General features: G+C 47.7%; 2 protein-coding genes and 1 long non-coding RNA gene across 4 annotated transcripts in view; 2 read left to right on the top strand and 1 right to left on the bottom strand.

Moving 5' to 3' along the window:
• Positions 1–991: 991 nt before the first annotated feature.
• Positions 992–19,744, bottom strand: slc47a2.1 (solute carrier family 47 member 2, tandem duplicate 1). 2 transcript variants are annotated; one of them, XM_015367865.2, is made up of 18 exons: positions 19,562–19,650; positions 17,125–17,211; positions 15,999–16,100; positions 15,378–15,446; positions 12,793–12,941; positions 12,119–12,161; positions 10,865–10,909; positions 10,673–10,770; positions 10,115–10,212; positions 9,276–9,389; positions 8,394–8,461; positions 7,497–7,605; positions 6,319–6,394; positions 5,033–5,102; positions 4,110–4,242; positions 3,605–3,699; positions 2,272–2,356; positions 992–1,811 (listed from the first exon to the last, which is right to left on the bottom strand). In XM_015367865.2, exons 2-18 carry the CDS (start codon positions 17,176–17,178, stop codon positions 1,582–1,584), a joined length of 1,638 nt encoding a protein of 545 aa, XP_015223351.1. In that variant the 5' UTR covers positions 17,179–17,211; positions 19,562–19,650; the 3' UTR covers positions 992–1,581. The 2 variants fall into 2 exon arrangements, with proteins under 2 accessions (XP_015223351.1, XP_006641153.2); XM_006641090.3 differs by lacking the exon at positions 17,125–17,211 and having other exon boundaries at positions 19,562–19,744.
• On the top strand, positions 5,079–9,041 carry LOC107079963 (uncharacterized). The gene is made up of 4 exons (XR_001480858.2): positions 5,079–5,234; positions 6,295–6,442; positions 8,205–8,280; positions 8,986–9,041. It is a non-coding gene; the product is annotated as an uncharacterized lncRNA (long non-coding RNA).
• nxn (nucleoredoxin) overlaps positions 19,727–19,822 on the top strand; it is a 64,463-nt gene continuing 64,367 nt past the window's right edge. Inside the window, exon 1 of the mRNA XM_069184463.1 lies at positions 19,727–19,819. The gene's annotated coding sequence lies outside the window, so the exon portion shown is untranslated. The remainder of the gene's footprint in view (positions 19,820–19,822) is intronic.

Raw genomic sequence — 19,822 nt, 5'->3', positions numbered from 1 at the left:
ACCCCAGCGTCCTGGCCAAATTTCCCATTGGCCTTTACCAATCATGGCCTCCTAATAATCCCCATCTCTGAACTGGCTTCATCACTCTGCTCTCCTCCCCACTGACAGCTGGTGTGTGGTGAGCATTCTGGCGCACTATGGCTGCTGTCGCATCATCCAGGTGGGGCTGCACACTGGTGGTGGTGGAGGGGATCCCCATGACCTGTAAAACCTTTTTGAGTGGAGTGTCCAGAAAAGCGCAATATAAGTGGAAGCAATTATTATAAATTATTATTATTTTCCACGTGTGCATCTCGGCCTCTTGACAGGCAGTAGGCCAAAGTCCGAGCTCCACTTTGCTAACCTGCCCTGTCTCAACCTGGTGTCCTGTGTTAAGAACATAAAAACTATTTATTGGTCCATTTAGGCTTTTTGGTAATAGCATATTGATCCAAGGATCCCATTCAACTGTTTGTTAAAGGAATCCAAAGTGCTGGCTTCAATCAAAGCTTGTTCCTTGTTCCATGCCCCTACAACCCTTTGGGTAAAGAAGTGACACCCTATTGTTTGTTTAAAATGCACTTCCGAGTAGTTTTACACTTATGTCCTCTAATTCATGTTCATTGCACTTTTAACATGAGTTTTTTTATCATGAACTTTATACATGATACAAGTTTCATTACTATTGCTATTTTCTTTCATCTCTTCCAAAATACTATTCCCATCTGTCTCTGTGTTTTTGTTCAATTTCGGAGGCATTTGTACCCAGACCCTTGTTCCTGGTTTGCATGGAATTGACACCTTGACCATATGGACGGGGACTGCCACCGGACCACCGCTAGAGGTTGCTAAAGAAGCGGGCACAAAAGACCTGCTGTCAGTAGCTCACTGGTGGTACACATACTGTAACTGTGCATTAGTTTTTTTGGTGTTTTGTGTTGTATTTAGACGTGCTTTTAGGGTCAAAACAGCTCGATAGGGTAGAAGACAGAGCATTAGGAGACAAAAACAATGTATTTGAATTCAGTTCATTTTTGAAAATTTAAATTTTAAAGAAAAAAAGTGTTTGCCAAGACATACAAAACAGCTTTTGCAAAGTCATAAATCCACTTTTATGATAACCACTTTGCTGGATAGAAGCAGCAATGATGTCTTCTAAAGATCCTCGTGAGGCTCATGGTGTATGTGACCCTCTGTGTAAGCCACAACACGTCTCTTGTAATCAGACTAGCCAGAAAAGGTTTGATTTTGTTTTCTTGTTCAGTGCAACTAATAAAAATCTTAAACCTATTGCAGCAAAAATTTTGAGCAAGTTTTGATGTTATTGAGTGTTTTCCAAAATGCAGGTATGCGGAAAGTCAGGTCTGGTGTCAGAATAACTGTCTGATGCCTGTTGTTTCAGTGGAGTGGCTGTTCCGGAGGCTCTCCCTCTCGCCTACGAGCGACGTGACAGCGTTGCTGTGGGCACTGGCGATTCCAAGGGCCTGGGGGCACTCAGCTGTCGGAGCGCGCCCCCTTTCCAGGTCCGGTGGGACAAGCCGCCGGAATTTCGGCCGGGGTGTCCCCCCTGCGAGTCCCAAGTCAGCCGAGGTGTGTCCCAAGTCAGCCGAGGATGTTGGTCAGGACGAGGTTGACGATGACTCCGGCCGCCAGGATGAAGAGCGCGACGCAGAGGGTGAGGCCGCGGCGCAGGACCAGCGAGCGGAAGGGCAGGACCTCCCCCACTGTCCGGCTGCTGCCGCCGCCCCCTCCCCCGCCCTCGTCCAGGGCTTCCACGTCAGTGTGGCCCTCCCCCCGGCTGATGTCCTCCAGCGGCGTCTCCTGCACGGAGTCTGAGCACACAGACGGGCGCGGAGGTGAGACTCCCGCCGAACCGCAGCTGGATCCAGCTCAGGCTGCACACACGCTCCGCCGTGTGACACAGGCAAAGCCACAACAAATACAGTCATGAAAACAATCTGAAGCAAATACTGATTCTGAACTGGCAATGGCCAATTTATAGCTGGAGTACCCCAGACTCTGGAGATACTGGCCAGTGCCCTGCTTCCTATGGACAACATCATTCTCATAATAATTAAAACGAGTCTTACACTTCCTTTACGTTCTTTGTATTTCTTAAATGAGCACGATTGGTGGAGTGTACTGATCAAAAACAAGAGCTGCAGTACACGTGTGTGAAAACGTTAATTTAAAGAAGTTCACGCAAATCTTAGAGCAGACCTAGAACTGCACCTGGGACAGTTTTGCGCACACAGGACTATGGCACATGCCAGCGTTCAGGCCCAGTCTTACCATAAGCGCAGTTCTTGATAGCGTTGGCCTGGATTTTGCTCTCCTCTGTGGGGGTGCTGCTCTGTACCCCAGCTCTAACCAGCGCCTGGAAGAAAACACCTGCCCCGTTACTCCTGTGTCACTAGCACATAGAGTTCAAATTCATTCATGGCAGACCAGAGCCCTCCTGCAACCACACTTCTCTTTAACCGGAACAACGCAGACTAAATCGTTTCGCTCCACTTCGGAGTGAACGCCACATGTAAACCTCAGCTGACTGTGGACACATGATCTAACAGCCCTCTCTGCCCAGTTCATGTTGCCAATTCATTAGGTGCTGATTACTATGATGTAATCCCACAGTCTGTAAATTCACATTCCACCTGCAAACGTAAGGAAAAGAAATCTCAGTGACAACTTGTCACGGGCTTCTCCCTTTTGTAAGTCTCAGTCACATGGTGTACTGCATCTGTTGTCATTTTTGGTTTCTGATTTGTAGGATTAGGATTGTTAATATGTCTAATTGTAACCATCACTTGTACAAAGACATGAATCACATCTTGTTGTAAGCGTGGAACGCACAATGTCATGGCAATGCATGCCTGTACACCTAGAAAGGAAAGGTCTGCCCTGACATTGTATGTGTAAAAAATAGGCAGCATTGACGTATGCCATATTTCATAAGGGGGGAATGAAGAAAGACACAAGATGTGAAGAGGGGTTAACTGACTTCTTCCTAAGCAACAGGCTATAGAGTTTATGGCAGGAAAGGGAGAACTGATAAGGATTCCAGATGCCAGAGGCAAGGTAATCTAAAACTCTGACCATTTGGCCAAAAGGCTGTAAACTGTCCAAACACTGTGACCTCTCCCCATTACCATAGAACAGAGCGACGTCAGAAGTGGCAGGGAAACCCTATATAAACTGAGTTTGTACCGGCATTTTGAACAATACTTCGGTTTTGTTGTTTCTTGCATGCAATAAACTCATTTGTTTAACTTCATCTTGGGATCCAGAACCTTATTCTTTCTGTTACAGCAATTTTGGCTTAGTTGGCAAAATTGCCAAACAGACTTAGTCCATGCATGATAGGTTAATGCTATTTTTTCCCCCCAAGGCCCTGTTGCAAATTGGTGCAGAGTTTTAAACCTAAAAAAACAGGTGTTCTCAGACTGCAGCCCTTCCAGCCCAGTTCCACTGCTGGACTTTAGCGCAACCCTGTTACACTAGGGGTCCTGCTCGATCACCTGTTAAAGAACCAAGGAGCCGGTTGCATTGAAATACTGGAATGGAGTGGACTGGGGGGAGGCTGCAGTTTGAGACGTGATGGGAGAGGCAGTACGGACTCTCTCACCTCTTCTGTGGCTTTTTTCCAGTCGAGCTTGACGAGGAGGAGGACGAAGAAGAGGGACTGTAACGCCACACAGATCAACAAGCCCGTCCACAGACCTGGTGAGACAACCGCAGAGAGAGTGTCTTTTCAGGGAGACCACGGGAGCTGAGGGGGATGGTTTATAGTCTGAGAGAGAGACAGAGTAGGACCAGATTCCAAGACGAATATGACAGAGAGACAGACGCTTGCCTTACAGAAAGTTCTCGACACCACAGTGGCATGTGTGCACACTGTCATCAGATGGCAAAACACACTCAAAACTAGATAATATTGAACATTTTGTGTGTAAAAACAAAAAAACAGTAAAAAAGTACTGTTTTACTGCAAACACTACCCCCGGAATGGCATGGCGTGCTTTCAGTTCTGTATGGTGCCTTCTTTGTGCTGCTCAAAACACAATGTCCTGAGTGGCTGTACAGAGTTCTTGACCGTCTGGCTCGTGACTGATCCTTGATTGAATCCTTACCTATAATTCCCATGTTTACTGCAAACATCAAAGAGACTCCAATGGGGAACCCGATGAAGTAATATCCCACCAGATTGCAGATCGCGCCCATCTTCTGTTTCCCTGTACCCCTGACGACTCCTCCGGCCACACACTGGAGAGAGGACACCGACAGTTACAAAACACATATCGACAGAAAACAGTCTTTTGCTAGGAGAACTGTGACTGGAGTGTTTTCCCATTTTCTCGACCTGCCTTAAACGATTTGTTCCATAGAGCTCAAAAAGTCTCTTTGGTACCAAAGCCTTGAGTGTGTGTCAGCAGATCGATCGGGGGTGTCTGCTGGTTTAAAGACAGCTCCCCAGTCTGTGTACAAGAGTTTGTGAGTTGAGGTTTTCCATCTCGCACTCCTTGTTAATTGAAAGGTGTCTCTGAAACCTGCAGTGGTGTTGGGACTCGCTTGTGCCCTCGCTTGGTCCTGAACAGCCTCACTGGCCTGTTTGATATACAGCCCTAAATGGACAATGAGCAGAGATCTGGGAAGCATGTTGTGTCCTTCGAATTAAACAAGTGCTTGAGGCCACTTCAGTCATTCTGAGCTCCACTGAAGACACAGTGGAGCCCGAGAACACTGGTGTGGACAGCTCGGTGTCCAAGGAGGAGTGTTAGCCTCAGAGCTGAAGAGCTTGGAGTTTTCAAGTCACATGTACAAGTTCTTTCATGACGGGCAGAATGGAGCAGCGCTTTAATGTCCTCTTGGACAGGCTGTCATAAGCAGTATTGTGTGTATATGTGTGTATATATATGCTGTATATGTAAAAGCACAATTTCTCCAGTGGAATTTCAACTTAAAAATGTCTAAAGGCTTTGTTTTTCAACAATTCTGAAAGTCGGCCTCTGTAGAGCCTTTAAAAACAAAATGGCATTGAAAATTCATTTCTCACCGCTATGGCGTCGAAGAAGTGGGACAGCGCATAGAGAACCATGACCTGGGAGACGCGGGTTATAATCTCCCTGCGGGCAGAGAGACAGTGTCAGACCTCAGAGCTGAGACCTGAGACCGGACTGGCCTGGCCGGGAGCCCACCGCCTGCTTACCGAGAGCCCCGAGGACATCTCACGAGAAATCATCTCGGCCGGACGTGAGGTGTTGTGTACTGTAGAGACTGGTTTTCTGACGCGGTTGAAAGCAATACCCCATGTAACTCGGCCAGTGATGGCTCTTTATTTCGGCTAAGGAACATTTGAAAGGTGAATTTTCGGGATGACTGTAATATCCAAAGATTTATCCATTCCAGATATGGCTTTTTCCCTAATATGACGTTGGTGGTAAAAAAGGAGTCCGTTCATGCTGTGTCTAAGCAAGTAAAATGCCCTCTGCATTTGGAGTGGAGGAATGAAAGACCATGGCGTCTCTCTGCTCTCCAGGCTCTTCAGCGTGTATTTTTTTGCAAAACAGCTTTCAAGTTTCCTCTTAGGCCTATGATCTATCCTTCCATTTTCTATCCACTTCTTCCAATTCAAGTTTTGCAGGAGCTGGAGCCTATCCCAGCAAGCCAGGCTACACAGCAATCCACTGCAGGGCAAAGACACACACACACAGCAGGGCCAGTTTTCCCTGAATAACCCGACCAGCATGTCTTTGGACTGTGGGAGGAAACCCCACGCAAACATGGGGAGAATATGCAAACTCCCCGCAGACAGCACCCCAGGTCCAGAATTGAACCAAGGGCCCCATGACTGCGAGGCAGCAATGCTGACCCCTCTGCTACCTTGCCACCCCTATAACCCCTTTATCCTGTTGTTTATTCCAAGCCAATTCATGCACATAACTTGTCATTTCACATCAGTGAATCCAGTTTTTCTTTACTCTGGAATCTGTCCAAACAGACTGTAGGGAGAGCCTCTCCTGTCTCTCTCATATGCTGACTGGAGCAATGAGATGACTCATTTAACCCGACATTGATGTCGATTAACCCGTCCCCAGAGCCACATCCTGCCGAGACAGTGCCAGGAAGGTCCACAGAGTTTCACAGGCGGGCTCTTGCCTAACCCTGGGGGGGTGGCAGAAACCCACACAGAGAGAAGGGGGGATTCTCACAGAATGGCCCGGGACAGTTTAACATTATCGTGAAAGAGACAAGCTGTCACAAACTCAGAACTTGTGTCTTGTTATACGTGATAGATTATGTAACATTTCTTTCCAGGGGCGCGTTCCACGTGAGACTCACGTGTCGTTGGTGAAGATGTAGGCGATCACGTCCTTCGTAGTTGCGATGATGACGGCTACTATCACCGAGACCGCAACTGCGAGGAAAGGACAGCGGTCAGGGGCTGGGACCCTACTGCATTCCCGTAAGAAGGATTCCTGGCAATTTCTGTGTTGACGTGGGGATCGGTCATGGATGCCTGCTTTGCAAGAATCATAAAACCTTTCCAAGGATAAAATATGCAAAATGCAATTAATCGGATGGCAAAATGAAAATTTGATCTAAGGTGCTCTCATAAGAAAGACTCTAGCTGCGAATACACTAGACAGTCTGCGAATACACTGCAATGAGCACACACACCTAGTTCTGTTTCTTCATTATATAACCTCTCTTCTTCACTTTTAACTAGTGGATCTCTTGCACTTTGGTTTGAACAAAGTGCAAGTACAGATAATTCCAAAATATTTTCTAATTATTTTAATATCTTTGATTCCCTTTCCTAAAAGATAAACCTGTGTACGGACTGTTTAAAAATCAGAACACTTTGTTCTTTAAGTGGGTGTGAGATTAAGCAGACATCGTACAGGCCCCCACTCACCCCACTCACCCGCTTGATACAGTACCTGCCCGCTTTCTATCTAGAGGGAGCCACGATTTGGAAATATAAAACCTCCGTCTTATGTAGTGCTTTTAAAAGCAGTCATCTTAAAATCAGAGACTTAAAAATGTCTCTCTCATAAATCAGAGAATGAGTTCCTCGCAATTTGATTGGAATTTCCGAGCGCCGCGGTGAGATAAATACTGTAGCGCTCTCGGGTTCACGTGGGTCTGCGCCCTCGCCGCCGCTGCCTCAGGTCGGCCCCCCTCACCGCTGGGGACTCGAACCCGGGCCTCCGGCGTCACTCCACAGGGACCCAGCCAGTTGAGCTCAAGGGAAATCTCCCATCAGCCCGGCGGCTGAGGTCCCTGCTACTCACAGGGAAGGGCGGTGACGTCACCGCGCTGGTAAGCCGGCTCGCACAACCTGTAATGTTGGCCGTATGTGTTACAATACTTTATCTCAGTATGTGTGTCACCTGGCTCAGAGACAGGCCTGCTTTGAGTTGGGCTCACTAAGACAAGGATAGAGACAATCCCGCCTCTGCACAGACCGGAGCCGGTTCAGACTCGCCCAAGCCCGCTCTCCCCCAGTCACTCACCTGCGGTGATCATGGAGACTTTGCCAGAGAGCTTGGCCAGTTGCGTGTCTCCAGCTCCCAGGGCACTCCCCACCCGGACACTGGCCGCCACGCTGAAGCCTAAGGGGAACTGACCGACAACCACACTGTCATGATCATAATCCCCTCCTCTTAAGGACGCTCCAGCCCTTCCTTGTTCAGTACTCATTCCCTGCACCTGCCTCCGCTTCCTGCCCCCCGTCCTACAAAATCCAGACACTCACTTTGTTCCGGGCTCTGCACTGGTTCTTGTACCAGGCGAGTCCAGGACCTGGAGCGCCTGGTCCCATCAAGTTTTTAGTTCCTGTTCCTGTGCCGGTTCCGACCCGGTTCCCGTTTTTAATCCCCTTTTGTCTTCGCCTCGGATGGACTGCGGCTCTGGACTACTGTCTGCTCTCGGATTCCCCCTTGGACTTATTTCTGGACTGTTTGCCTCGGTCACACCTCCCCCAAACACCAGCGCACCATGGACACGCCCCCCTGTTTTCATTCCCGATTCCTGCATGCCTTTTACCCCGTGTTTTCCTCACTCTACCCCGGATTGTGTCATCTGCATAGGGTCCGGAAAGAACCCTTGCGTTACACACACACGACAGTCACGCTACGGCTGTAGCTGAAACTCGTTACTGCGTGGACTGGGGAGGAGAGCCTTGTAAACCGTTACAAAAACAATCTAATCCTCATCTGCAGGAACTGAAGGGGTGAAGACTTGGGCAAGATAAGAGAAATTGCTCTCCGGGTCCTTTTGCACCAGAGCGTGCTAAAAGTAAGTAAAGAGGCCATTATCGTCAATGGGCTTGATCTTGGTTCCACGTTCAGAGTTTGACATAACAGGTCTGTTAATAGTTAAATTGTGACCGGTGATCCAAATTCATTTACCATGTATGAAATGGTGGCCAGTTCATAGATGACGGACTGAGATCCCAGTTCCACTTCACTCACCAGCCCTGCAGGAGAGAAGTAGCGCTGAGTCAAGACACCAGCGCTCGGGCTGGGGCTGCACGTCGCCCCACTGAGACTGACCGGCCGACGCCCAGCAGATTCAGCCCCAGTGTCACGCCCCACGCTCACCCTCACAAAAGCCAATACATTCCAAAACCCACTGTTTCACGATCTCATTCCTAACTGAACCCATCACATCCTCACAGGCACCAGATTCCACAGATTCTCACTCCTGAACCAATTATCCAACCACGTCCCTCTCCCTTCACTATTTAAAGTTCCATCACGCACCAAACCTTGCTGACGATTGAAAATCCTCCTTTAGAGTTTTCTAGTGCGCGTTTTTGTCTTGTTGGATTTCCCGGTTTTTGGACTTAACTTTTCCCTTTTGATCTAGTCTCTTGGATTTCGGCTTTTGGATTGTCTCCTCGGTTTGTCTCGGCTCTTTCTGGTTGACTGATCTCTAGCTTCGCCTCTCGACCTTGTTTCTGGATTACGATTTTGGATTGTTTGCCTCTGCATCCCGCAGAATTCATGGCTACGCACAGGATCCCTAGAGAACTACCTGCCGGATCCCTGACACCCAGTAAGTGAATATAAAGTTGGCGCACAGATGAAAGGGAGAGACAGGAAGTGTGGGGTACTCTGGTTCAGCTGAATGAGCGCCACCACACACTGTTCATCAACACCATGCATGCCTGCTCACCCCTTGTTCTGTAAAAATGTGAAATGAAACACGAAACACTTTCTATTTCATGAGCAAACACCAGCTGAAGGTACAGTACGTAGGCTTACAAGACTTTTTTTTTTAAAACTGACCACACAAGAGTCCTCCAATCTCGTAGGTCCACCACTCCAGGCACAACATGAGCATGCTGGGAATGGCCAGGTGGATAAAGGAGCCCCATTCCTGCAGGCACTCTGTGGACCAGCCTGCAGGGGGAGACAGAGAGCCAGGGTACCTCAGCAAACAAACAGGAAGGAAGTTGCCCATTCCATGGCTTGTGAGTTACCCCTACTGTGAGCTAGAAGCTACATGATACAAAGTTAGGAAACAATAAAATAGTCAAACAAAATGTTAGGATATATAGCTGAACGTGTAGAGGTTAAATCAAGGAATTTTATGGCACTAAAAATTGTACAACCCACTAGTAAGGCCTCATTTAGAATATTGTATATGAAAGTGGTCACTGTGTTACAGAAAAGATATTGCTGATCTGCAATCAGTCCAGAGAGGCGCTGGTGGGTTTAAAGGAATGTCCTACACTTGACACTTGGTCTGATTGTAAGAACCAGAACCTTTCAGTCCAGAACAGACAAGATGACAAGAGGACCTGATACAAGTACCCAGATTCCTCAAAGGCACGGAGAGAGGCGACCCCCAGGGGATGTACTCAGCATGAACAGTAAAACACATACCAGGGGACACAAGTGACAAACTATTTGCACCTGCATTTAAGACCGTGAGCAGGTGGCACAAGATGCCCAGCCATGTTGTTGAAGCCAGCTATGGTTTCTTCACCTCAGAGCCATTAATGGCAAACTACCACACAGGCATGACGGCCTGGTGATCTTTCACCATGCATGAACGTCTCCTCCAGGTCTCTCCCAGTCATCCGGGAGTATAGTGTCCAGCGCGAGAATTCGGGGGAACTCACCTGTCCAGGTGGACTGGTGCAGTTTCCTCCAGCGGATGTAGGCGTACAGCAGGATTGCCAGCGAGTACTGGGAGATCATGTTGGCTGCTGCCGACCCGCTGGAATAAACCAGAACACAGCTCAGGCTGCTGTAGCAATGTTACCTGCACATACAGTGCACTTATATACTGTATATAGCGCTGTTACATTTAATCCACGTATTTTTCATTTACACCAATTCCTGGTCCTTGTTCATAGTGGGCAATCCTTCAGAACCCAGAAACGTCCAATTTCACCCCCCGGTACACACAGAGCCTGCTGCAAGGGCACAATTTAAATACCACATTACTTAGTACTTAGCAGTACTTAGTACATAGTAGTTAGCAGTACATAAACACCACATTAGGCACACTGTGTGCAACCAATTTAAAAGGCTGAACAACTGCTGCCTCCTTGCTAGCTTGATGTACAGTACCTGCCCTGTGTGCACTGTCCCTTGTGTTGCACACAGAGGCAGGGACGTTCAGCAGGGAGAAGGGGCACTCCGGCACAGCAACACTGACGGTCAGCTCTACTTACGCCACTCCCAGCTCCAGCACATAGAGAAAGACGTAGTTAATGAGGGCATTTAAGATGTTCCCCAGAGCCCCGGTGACAACCTGGGGAAAGATGATACCCTGCAGGGAAAACACACATTTCAGAGCGAAAAAAACGTAGAAGGTAAAACTTCGTGCGGTCGCAGAGAACGCAGAAATAGTGAGAAGCCAGTACCTGATTCTGCAGGTATCGGCCTTGCAGCTGATACAGGAACGCTGCCTACGAGAAACAAGCCAAGACATGCAGTAAAGAAACCGAACAGAAACCGCTGACTTGACTGAGATATTTCAGTTCCTTTCAATTAGAATCCCCCCGCTGGTTTCGGGAGCACCAGACAGCTGCTAAACACATGGAAGTTGCCTTGTTTTCCTGGGAAGCAGGAAGTTCCCGCTGAGCTGAGTAGACTGAGCTCTTAAACGAACTCCCGGAGGTACAGAGTCTTAATTAAGTGTCTTAATTAGAGCTTTTCTCTTTTTTTGCCCAGTCGGACTGAAGACTGTCAAAGCTGTTGCGAGTGGACCCTCTCATGGGAGGAGAACAGATACGTTGATCTTCCTATTCATGAGTCGTCTTCCCAGGCTCCACACGCGCCAAACCAGCCCAGAGCCGAGCACTCCGGGCCTGGAGGGGACGGACTACTCTGAGACAACGACACAGCTGGACCTTTTAGCCTTGAGCAGAGAAGGCTGGATATAAACATGCAAAATTCTTCAGGGCACGGACAAAGACAAGTCAGTGAAATACAAACCAGGGGGCACAAATGAAAATGTTGTGGAAGTGGATTTAAAACAGACAACGAGAGAAACGTCTTTACACCAAGGCTTGTGGGAGTATGGAACTGGCTACTCGGCCATTTTGTTGCAGATATCCTGGCTTTATCCAAGAAACGTCCTCATAAAGGATCAATGAGCTTCTGACTCCTAAGTGGACTAGTTTGTACCCTGTCTTACATTTCTACGTCCTGTCCTGTGGGTCAAGGGATCGCACTGTTACTTCAGTCAGTCAGTCTTTCAATATTTCAACTTCAGCAGCTACAAGTAGCAGTCAAGCTGAAACCATGAGAATTCTGTCTCTCTGTGTGCTTAATGCTGTTGCTTTTACAACACAGACTTTTACAACTGGGCACTATCATGAGTCTCACAAGGCCATGATGAGATTAGAATAACTACGTCTTTAGAACTATTTTTTCTTTGTGGACTGAAGTTGACTTTCAGCAGCCGACTTCGAGATCAATCACGCAGAGGGGGCGTGACAGCTTCCAAAGTTCAGAATTCCTATAAGTCTCCGTAACTGATGTAAGAAGTCTGGCAATGGCTTTGCTGTGTTCGTAAAGGCCAGTTCTGCAGAGCCAGCCCTGTTTCTCTGGTGGGAACCCGGTAGTGCGGCTCATCTGCTTCCCAGACAGAGGCTCATCGGTTCTGTACTCACCGGAAGAGCAGGCATAAATATCTTCACGTAGAGCTGCGACAGCCTGAGAGAGAGAGAATAACAGAGGGCTGGAGGAGCAGGTCCACACACATTTGGAAATGTCTGTCCTGTTCCAGCGTTACAAAAGGACAGACCTTCCTTAGAATTGAGTGAGCTGAGGGGAGTGTGTGTGTGCATATTAATAGATACAATTTAAATATTCTGTCTAGGCAAAGGTAAATAAAGACCCCAAAGTGAAGCAGGGGCTATACACTTCCCTGAAAAGAAAGACGTTCAGACTTCGGTCTGAATTTTACTTTAACGTGAGCGTCTTAAACCGTGAACTGTTGCTCGGGGAGGCTGCCACCAGATTCACAGCTCCAGCTGCTGACTGCATCCCAGAGAAAGAGGTCTCGAGCCCTTCCCCCTTGAGGAAAGTAACGGCTGGCAGTAGGAGTGTCTCAACAGGCAGACAGGGGCAGGGGGCGGAGGTGAACACATTTTCTGCTCCACTCCTACAGAAATATTTATGCAACTGACACAGGAGAACTGCGGTGAACCTGGATGAGTCTGATGAGTGCTCAGGAGTGCTCATTCTCATCCGTCCTGCCAGTGTACAGTGCGCAGGGCTTCTTTGTCTCGTCTCCTGCAGTGTGAGCAGAAGCTGGGCAGGTGCCCCCTCCCCCCCCTCTGACCTGGCCACCTCTGGCCGCTGCCTCACGGCCAGCAGGATGGGCTCGGTGTTGATCAGGAGGGCCCAGCAGGGACAGCAGGCCAGCAGCAAGATGAGGATCGCTCTCTGCAAGATGACTCCCACACGCTTCAGGTTCCCACTGCCATACGTCTGCAGAGCAAGCAGGCCGACAGAATATAGGTGGGCAGTGGATTAGGCTGGGGGGGGTTGGTTATGAAGTGCTGTCTGGTTTGAAGTTGATTAAGTATCTGTTTTTATTGGCATTCGGTCTGTAACCCTCCTGGAGACAAAAAGGGACACAAGAGAAACTAAGAGGAAAAGCGAAGCAAAAGTGCCACTTCTTCACAGCGAGAGCAGGGCGGGGTCGGACACTGAGACGTTCCCCGGTCTCACAGGGAATCCATCCGTGTATAATCCAAAAGCCCGGTTCTTTTTCCTGGTAAGGATCACAGCAGGACAGAGCCTGTCCTGGAATCACAGGGCTCAAGGTGGGACTGGGTGGCCAGTGATGCCCTGTCTTCAGTTCAGTTCAGTTGTCATATGCGTAAGTAATAATAATAACGATGATAATAATAATAATAATAATAATAATAATAATAAATCCTTACACCTAGTGCTTTTCTGGACGCTCCACTCAGGTAACACCCCTACTGTTTTCGAGAAACGCCCTGGGATTTTTAATGACCAGAGAGTCAGGACCTCAGTTTTATGTCTCATCCAAAGGACAGCGCCTTTTTACAGTACAGTGTCCCCGTCACTATACTGGGGCATTAGGACCCTCACTGTCATGCCCAGTACACCTAGAGGGCGCTCTACTTCTCTCCTGTTCCTAGTTCCCTGTGCTTATTCATATCTTTCTGGTGTGTCTTGTTGTGTAGCCTATTTACTTCCTGCTTCTGCTCTGCTCCTTTGCTCACCATTGAGGTTCGGATGTCCTGAAACCCTCCAAGCACCAGGTCGCCCCACATCCGCTACCTGAGGGCACAGGTTTCTTTACGGCATTTCCTGAATGGCTGAGCCCGGGCTTGCCCCTGTCTCGCCGCTACGCATAGTGTCTTTTTCGCTCTCCTGCCATTCCACGGTTCATCCTCTCCGACATCCGTGACACTCACAGACCGCAGGGTGAGCACGACTTTTGGCCCCACTAACACCTCTTCCAGGAGCAGCCTTAGTTTTTCCCAGGAGGTCTCCCATCCAGGTGCTGACCAGGCTCACACCTGCTGAGCTCCAGTGGGTCACCAGGTGATATGGCTGCAGGCTTACATGCAAATAAGCATTTCAAGTGTTACGAAATGCTTACTTGCATGTGTGCTCCAATACAAAGATGTTAAAAGGAATCACCGAAAACATCCACACAGAACAGCAGTTGCAACAGCAAGTTAAATAACAAGCAGCTTTAAAAAAAGTCAGACAAAGAGTACGAGGGAAAAAAAACATCAGTGTGAGCCAGTGGTAGGGGTAGAGTTCAGTAATCTGACAGCCTGTGGGAAGAAACTGTCTCTGAGTCTGGACGTTCGTGCCTTTATGCTCCTATAACCCTCACCAGAGGGGAGGAGGGAGAAAAGTGAGAAACCAGGATGATCCTTAACGATACTTCCAGCCTTCCTGAGACAGCGAGTAGTAACAATGTCTGAAATAGAGGGGAGCTGTACTCCAGTGATGGACTGGGCTGACGTGATCACCCCCTGTAACAACAAGCTGCTGCCAAACCACACTGTGATCCCACACTCTCAATAGCACACCTGTAAAGTGTGGTAAGGACAGTTGAAGATACACCAGATTGTTTCAGCTGTCTGAGGAAGTAAAGGCGCTGTTGTGCCTTCTTTGTAGCTGCAGTTACATGCTGGGACCACGTTAGATCATTAGTGATGAAGGTACCCAGGAACTTGAAGCTGCTAACTATCTCTACACTGCCCCATTGATGTGAACAGAGGTGTGGTCAGCACCCTGCTTTCTGAAATCAATGACCAGCTCTTTGGTTTTTGCCTGAAGTTGAGGGAGAGATGACTGTCAAGGCACCACTCCACCAGGTTCCTGACCTCATCGCTGTAGGCTGTCTCATCATTCCCTGTGAATCGGCCAATGGTGGTTGAGTCATTGGCACCTGTGGCCCAGTCAATGATTCTCGATCCAATGTTCACAAACACTTGTCGATCATAAACAATTGCTGAAAAGACTCACTGGGTACAAAAAGCCCACAACACGAAACAGACAGAGACGTACAGACGGTACGTTGCCGTACAGATTCCTCAGCCAACAAGAAAGATTCCTCTCATCTGAAACCCTGCTCGAAGTTTCTTTCCTTTCACACCCCCCTGCCTGGACTGGAGTGATGTGTTCTCTCTTGATGGGCAGGAGAGGAGAATTTCCTCCCCAGGCCTCAGGCCTCAGGGCTCCGGGCTCCTCTGAATCTTTAAGACCCCCCCTCCCCACCAGGAACACAATCTCTCAGCAGTGCACATAAGAGAAAGGCAGTGAAGAGTCTTCACACCTCATGTGCCCCAAGGTTTATCAGAAGGAGCAGAAGCTCGGAAGAAACAAGTCTGACTTCTTGGAAAAGGTCAGAGGATTAAAACCATCTCCTACCTGAGATATTAACGTGTCACAGGCAGATGCTAATCCACTTCCTATTGAGATCCCCATCACATTTATGGCCTGAAAGACAAGGAGCGTGCAAACATAAAATATTTGCAGTCAGTGCACAGTGATCATGACACTGTGGCTAGCAGAACATTCTTCATGCCAAAATGAGGTGTCTTAGAAATGTCCGCTAAGCAGGCTGATAAGAGGTCAAATGAGCTCTTCCTTGGTCAGCACTCCTTCTGGAACACTTCTGCATGCTTTCCATCCCGGGGATGACATTGGAGTTGAGGTCACTGTAGATCCCTTGGCATTGTGCATGAGAGAAAGAGAGAAACATACAGGAGGCGTCCTGGCTACAGTCCACTCTGGTCTTGTACAGTCTTACTCCTCCTCCTACTCAGCTGGTGCAGAGGGGCTACTGGGGGTCTCCCATGGGGGGCTGCAATTCAGCGATGGGGAAGTGGGACACCGCATATGTAAAGAGCTTTGGGATGCTCGGTGATGAAATGCAATGAATCAATTGATATTTTATCCTAGTTAAAAAAAGCACAAAAACGCGCTGTGAATGCACGAAAGGACAAGGTCTTGCTGGACTGCTCGCGTCTGTGCAGCGTTAAAACTCACCGCGATGGCCAGGGCCACACCAGCCAGCTCGGTCTTCCCCAGATGGCCGCAGAAAACCGTGCTGACGAAGCTGATGAGAAAAATCATGAGCTGAGAGATCATCTGGAAGAAAACATAAGAATGGAAAACCGTCACCGAAAGCCCACTCTGCTGCACCTCTAATGGTCTGTAGATTCAGACAGTTCTCCTAAAACAGCAGAAACCCCACACTGATTTCTGAAAGGATCACCCTCCCTTTGGGGAGTTCATCAGTGACAAACCCCATGTTCAAGGAATTCCAAAAAGGCCTTTTGGAAATCCAAATTGTGATCTACACATAATAAACCCAGTCTAGCCATTTTCAAAGCAGGCTAGGCAGTCCCTGGGAGTGTTACCTTTCAGAGAAAATGCGTTTTAGTCCAATTTAGAAAGAAAACAGGTTTGTTCCAAGAAAAGAGCAGGAATTAATCGGTCCCTGCGAAAAAGTGGCAATATGTTGTTTAATTTAAATAGACTTAATAATCTGAGTGAAAGTGCTGTTTGTTTCTCAGGTAATATAGGACGGTGCCAATTTAAAATAGCCTGAGAAGTCAATTTATTAAAATGTTTTAAGCCATTCAGGTTTTCATGATTTAACTACAGTGATTAACACACAGATCCCACTCAGCGTACACACAGGCTGTGAACTAACAGACAGCAAATGATGAAAAGTTAAACGGGTGAGTTTGATTAACGTTAGTGATGTTTAACCTCTATAGCATATGTTGTATTTTTGAATGTGACTGTTTACCTGTCAGGAGTGAGGGTAGTATTGCAAACAATTGTCCGATTGTATTTGTTTCCAGAGAGAGGTGTTAACAGGGACAGAACATGTTCCCATCAAGCCAGTAAATTTCTAGTGGTGTGAGAACAGGTATTCAGTCCCTGGTGTTACAGTGGCATGCAAATGCCTCAGTACAAGATCAACATTTAATTAACACTGTTCATGCGTTCTACTTTAAAAACTAAATAGAGATATTTGCATCTCTGAAGTACTTTAAAACAGGATTGAGAAATACCTGCTGGAAATGCTGCTGCATTTTCTACATCCTCCCAATTTAAAAAAAAGCTTAGCCCCGCTCTGGGTCTCTGTGGTTCAGGGCCTCACCTGGCAGACAATGGGCACAATGCAGGGTACATCCTGGACAGGACAGCAGTCCATCGCGGGACACACACGTCAGGGGGGACAGTTGACCTGGACAGTGTGTGTTTGGGATGACAGGGGGAACATGCAAACTCCACACGGAACGTGCTCCACAATTGAACAGACCTCTCATGACCTGTGAGGCAGTAGTTCTGCGGTGCTCCCCTACAGTTACTAAAGCTTTTAAAAAACGAGTCTCACACCAAGGGCTAGAACGCCAAGGAAGAATGAGAGCTGGACAGACGCTGGTCACCCCTGTGGTTTTAAAATGATTAAAACGGGTTAACTGCAGAAGGCGACCTGGTGTTCTTCATGCCTGCGAGGTTATCTCATGCATTCCAACCGCCCTGTAACTCGCAAGGTTTCTATTTCTTATTAACAATACAAGTTGTGTCAGGCAAACCAGACCGAAGAGGATATTTATGACGTGCTGCATTTTCGTACAGCCCTGATTCAGTTTTTTTTTAAAATATTTTGTGTGACGCTTTTCTTGTCCGTTATGTGACCGTTAATACAAGAGTCATCGTCTCCTGATACGCGGACACTTGGGATCCTGTAGGAGCTTGTAAACGTCTACAGTGAAAGAAAGGCAATATGACATACAAATATGAAATTATATTTAATACTGTCTTGGGAATTTTAAATTTAGACTCGTATCCCACAAACCTCGCGGTAGACGACGCCTCTCCAGAACCACTCAATCCCTCGTTTATTTCCCGTTATTTCTAATAATATACCACTCGGGTACTCCGTGTCCCAAAGCTGCGACGCTTCACAAGATATCGAAACCGCGATTTTCCTTGGAAAACAGGTAGATTTTACTAGGGTGGAGTGGCGGTAAGGTATGGACGTACTGTATGGAAGCCCGTTTCTGCCAGGGAGTAAAAAAAAACGCGCTATGGTATCTCAGAATTGCGACTAATTAACTCAGAATTGCCACTTAGTATTTCAGAATTGCGACTTAGTATCTCAGAATTGCGACTTAGTATCTCAGAATTGCGACTTAGTAACTCAGAATTCCGACTTAAAAACTCAGAATTACCACTTTATATCTCGTAATTGCGACTTTATATCTCACATTTGCGACTTCGAAATAGCCCATATTTCATTGTCTGTCCTTTTGTTATTGTAACGGATTCGGGTTCTAGGGCTTGTGTCCTCGCCGCTCCCACCCTACTTCGTGCCTCACTGCATGGGCTCGAACCCAGGTCCTGCCAGCTGAGGTAAAGAACACTTTCTTTAGACTTTCTTTAGCCCCGGCGGCCAGCATCCCTGTTATGCGCAGGGGAGGGCGGTGCAGTCACCACACTGCAACCAGATCGTACAACCTATATGTCGGCCGTTCCGTTACACTAAATTCATGAATCGTACAGGATCATAGGATCTATAGGCCTGAAGACTTGTCTTGTACAGTGCCCTGATAAAAATCAAATTAATTACACAAATTTTTATAGAATCCTATTTCCGCCAGTGAGCCTTCCATAGTACCCGGATGGAATAGTGGACGGTGGGCTTTTAAAAAAAGTTTTTGTTTAAACACCAGGAAGACAACAACGGAGACAGAAGATGAAATAAGATACAGAAACAGACACTTCACATCCAGAGGAATTCACAATTATAAAAGCTGAAACTTACACTTTTTACATATTTCCATTGTATGTCCTTTTTTTACTTACAAAAGAAAGGTATTTTCTCTTGCTCAGCTGGCAAGACCTGGGTTCGAGCCCATGCAGTGAGGCACGAACTAGGGTGGGAGCGGCGAGGGCACATGCCCTAGAACCCGAATCCGTTACAATAACAAAAGGACAGACAATGAAATATGGGCTATTTCGAAGTCGCAAATGTGAGATATAAAGTCGCAATTCCGAGATATTCTGAGATGCTAAGTCGCAATTCTGAGATATCATAGCGCGTTTTTTTTTTACTACACAGCGGAAACGGGCTTCCATAGGGAGGTATGGGGTGTATGGAAATATAACTTCATAAATGTAAAGTTGTAGGTTCGAATCCCGCGTGGAGCTGTAACCATTGAACTACATACTTCAGCCGACTCAAGAAACACGCTCGGGTGTAAAAATGAGTCTTCTGGTGATCATTATAAACGAGAATCTGTTCTAATGTGACTTGTCTGGTTAAATACAGGTTCGTTATTCTTACCATGATGATGCCTCCGAGTGCGGTTTTAAAATAGCGTAGTAAACTCGCAGTAACTGGATACTGTCTCGACGTATTTACCACGTGTGGACGGCTAAAGGGATATGTTTCCTCTAGTAGGATCGGATCAGCATTAAAGAAGACTGCAATCCTGCAGTTCGGTACACATACTGTCTAGGAATGTCATCGCTTGGGCACTGAGCTCTTTACTTTAAAAGTAAAATGCACGCAGAGCGGTCAGTCTCACCACGGGTCCGGCTAATCTTAAAATGTGAACCAGCTCGTCCTTGTAGTTGACGGGAATCCACTGTCGCAGGCGGCGGAGGCAGCCGGTGAAGACCGAGCAACAACTTGAGGCAGACATCCCGGGCGCGCTGTCGCGGTGAACCTGCGGCGCTGGGTCTCCGGTCCGAATCCCGTCCATTTCCATTTCCCTGCGCCCGGGGGAGGGCACCGCTCTGGACAGAGGCCGGGGAGCTGCGGGTCTGAGCACCGGTGGGAACAGGTG

Source organism: Lepisosteus oculatus, chromosome 26 (assembly GCF_040954835.1).
Source record: "Lepisosteus oculatus isolate fLepOcu1 chromosome 26, fLepOcu1.hap2, whole genome shotgun sequence".
Taxonomy (NCBI): domain Eukaryota; kingdom Metazoa; phylum Chordata; class Actinopteri; order Semionotiformes; family Lepisosteidae; genus Lepisosteus; species Lepisosteus oculatus.
The sequence above is the reverse complement of the archived record's forward strand: the minus strand, read 5'-3'. Positions and strand labels throughout refer to the sequence as shown.

What these genes read in the sequence shown, in the direction of transcription:
- slc47a2.1 (XM_006641090.3), bottom strand. Translation starts at nt 19,744, where the DNA reads ATGGAAATGGACGGGATTCGGACCGGAGACCCAGCGCCGCAGGTTCAC. An exon ending in GTGACACGTTAATATCTCAG is followed by an intron (nt 12,942 to 15,377) that starts GTAGGAGATGGT and finishes CTTGCTCTGCAG; the next exon opens with ACGTATGGCAGTGGGAACCT. An exon ending in TATCAAGAACTGCGCTTATG is followed by an intron (nt 1,812 to 2,271) that starts GTAAGACTGGGC and finishes CTGTGTGCTCAG; the next exon opens with ACTCCGTGCAGGAGACGCCG.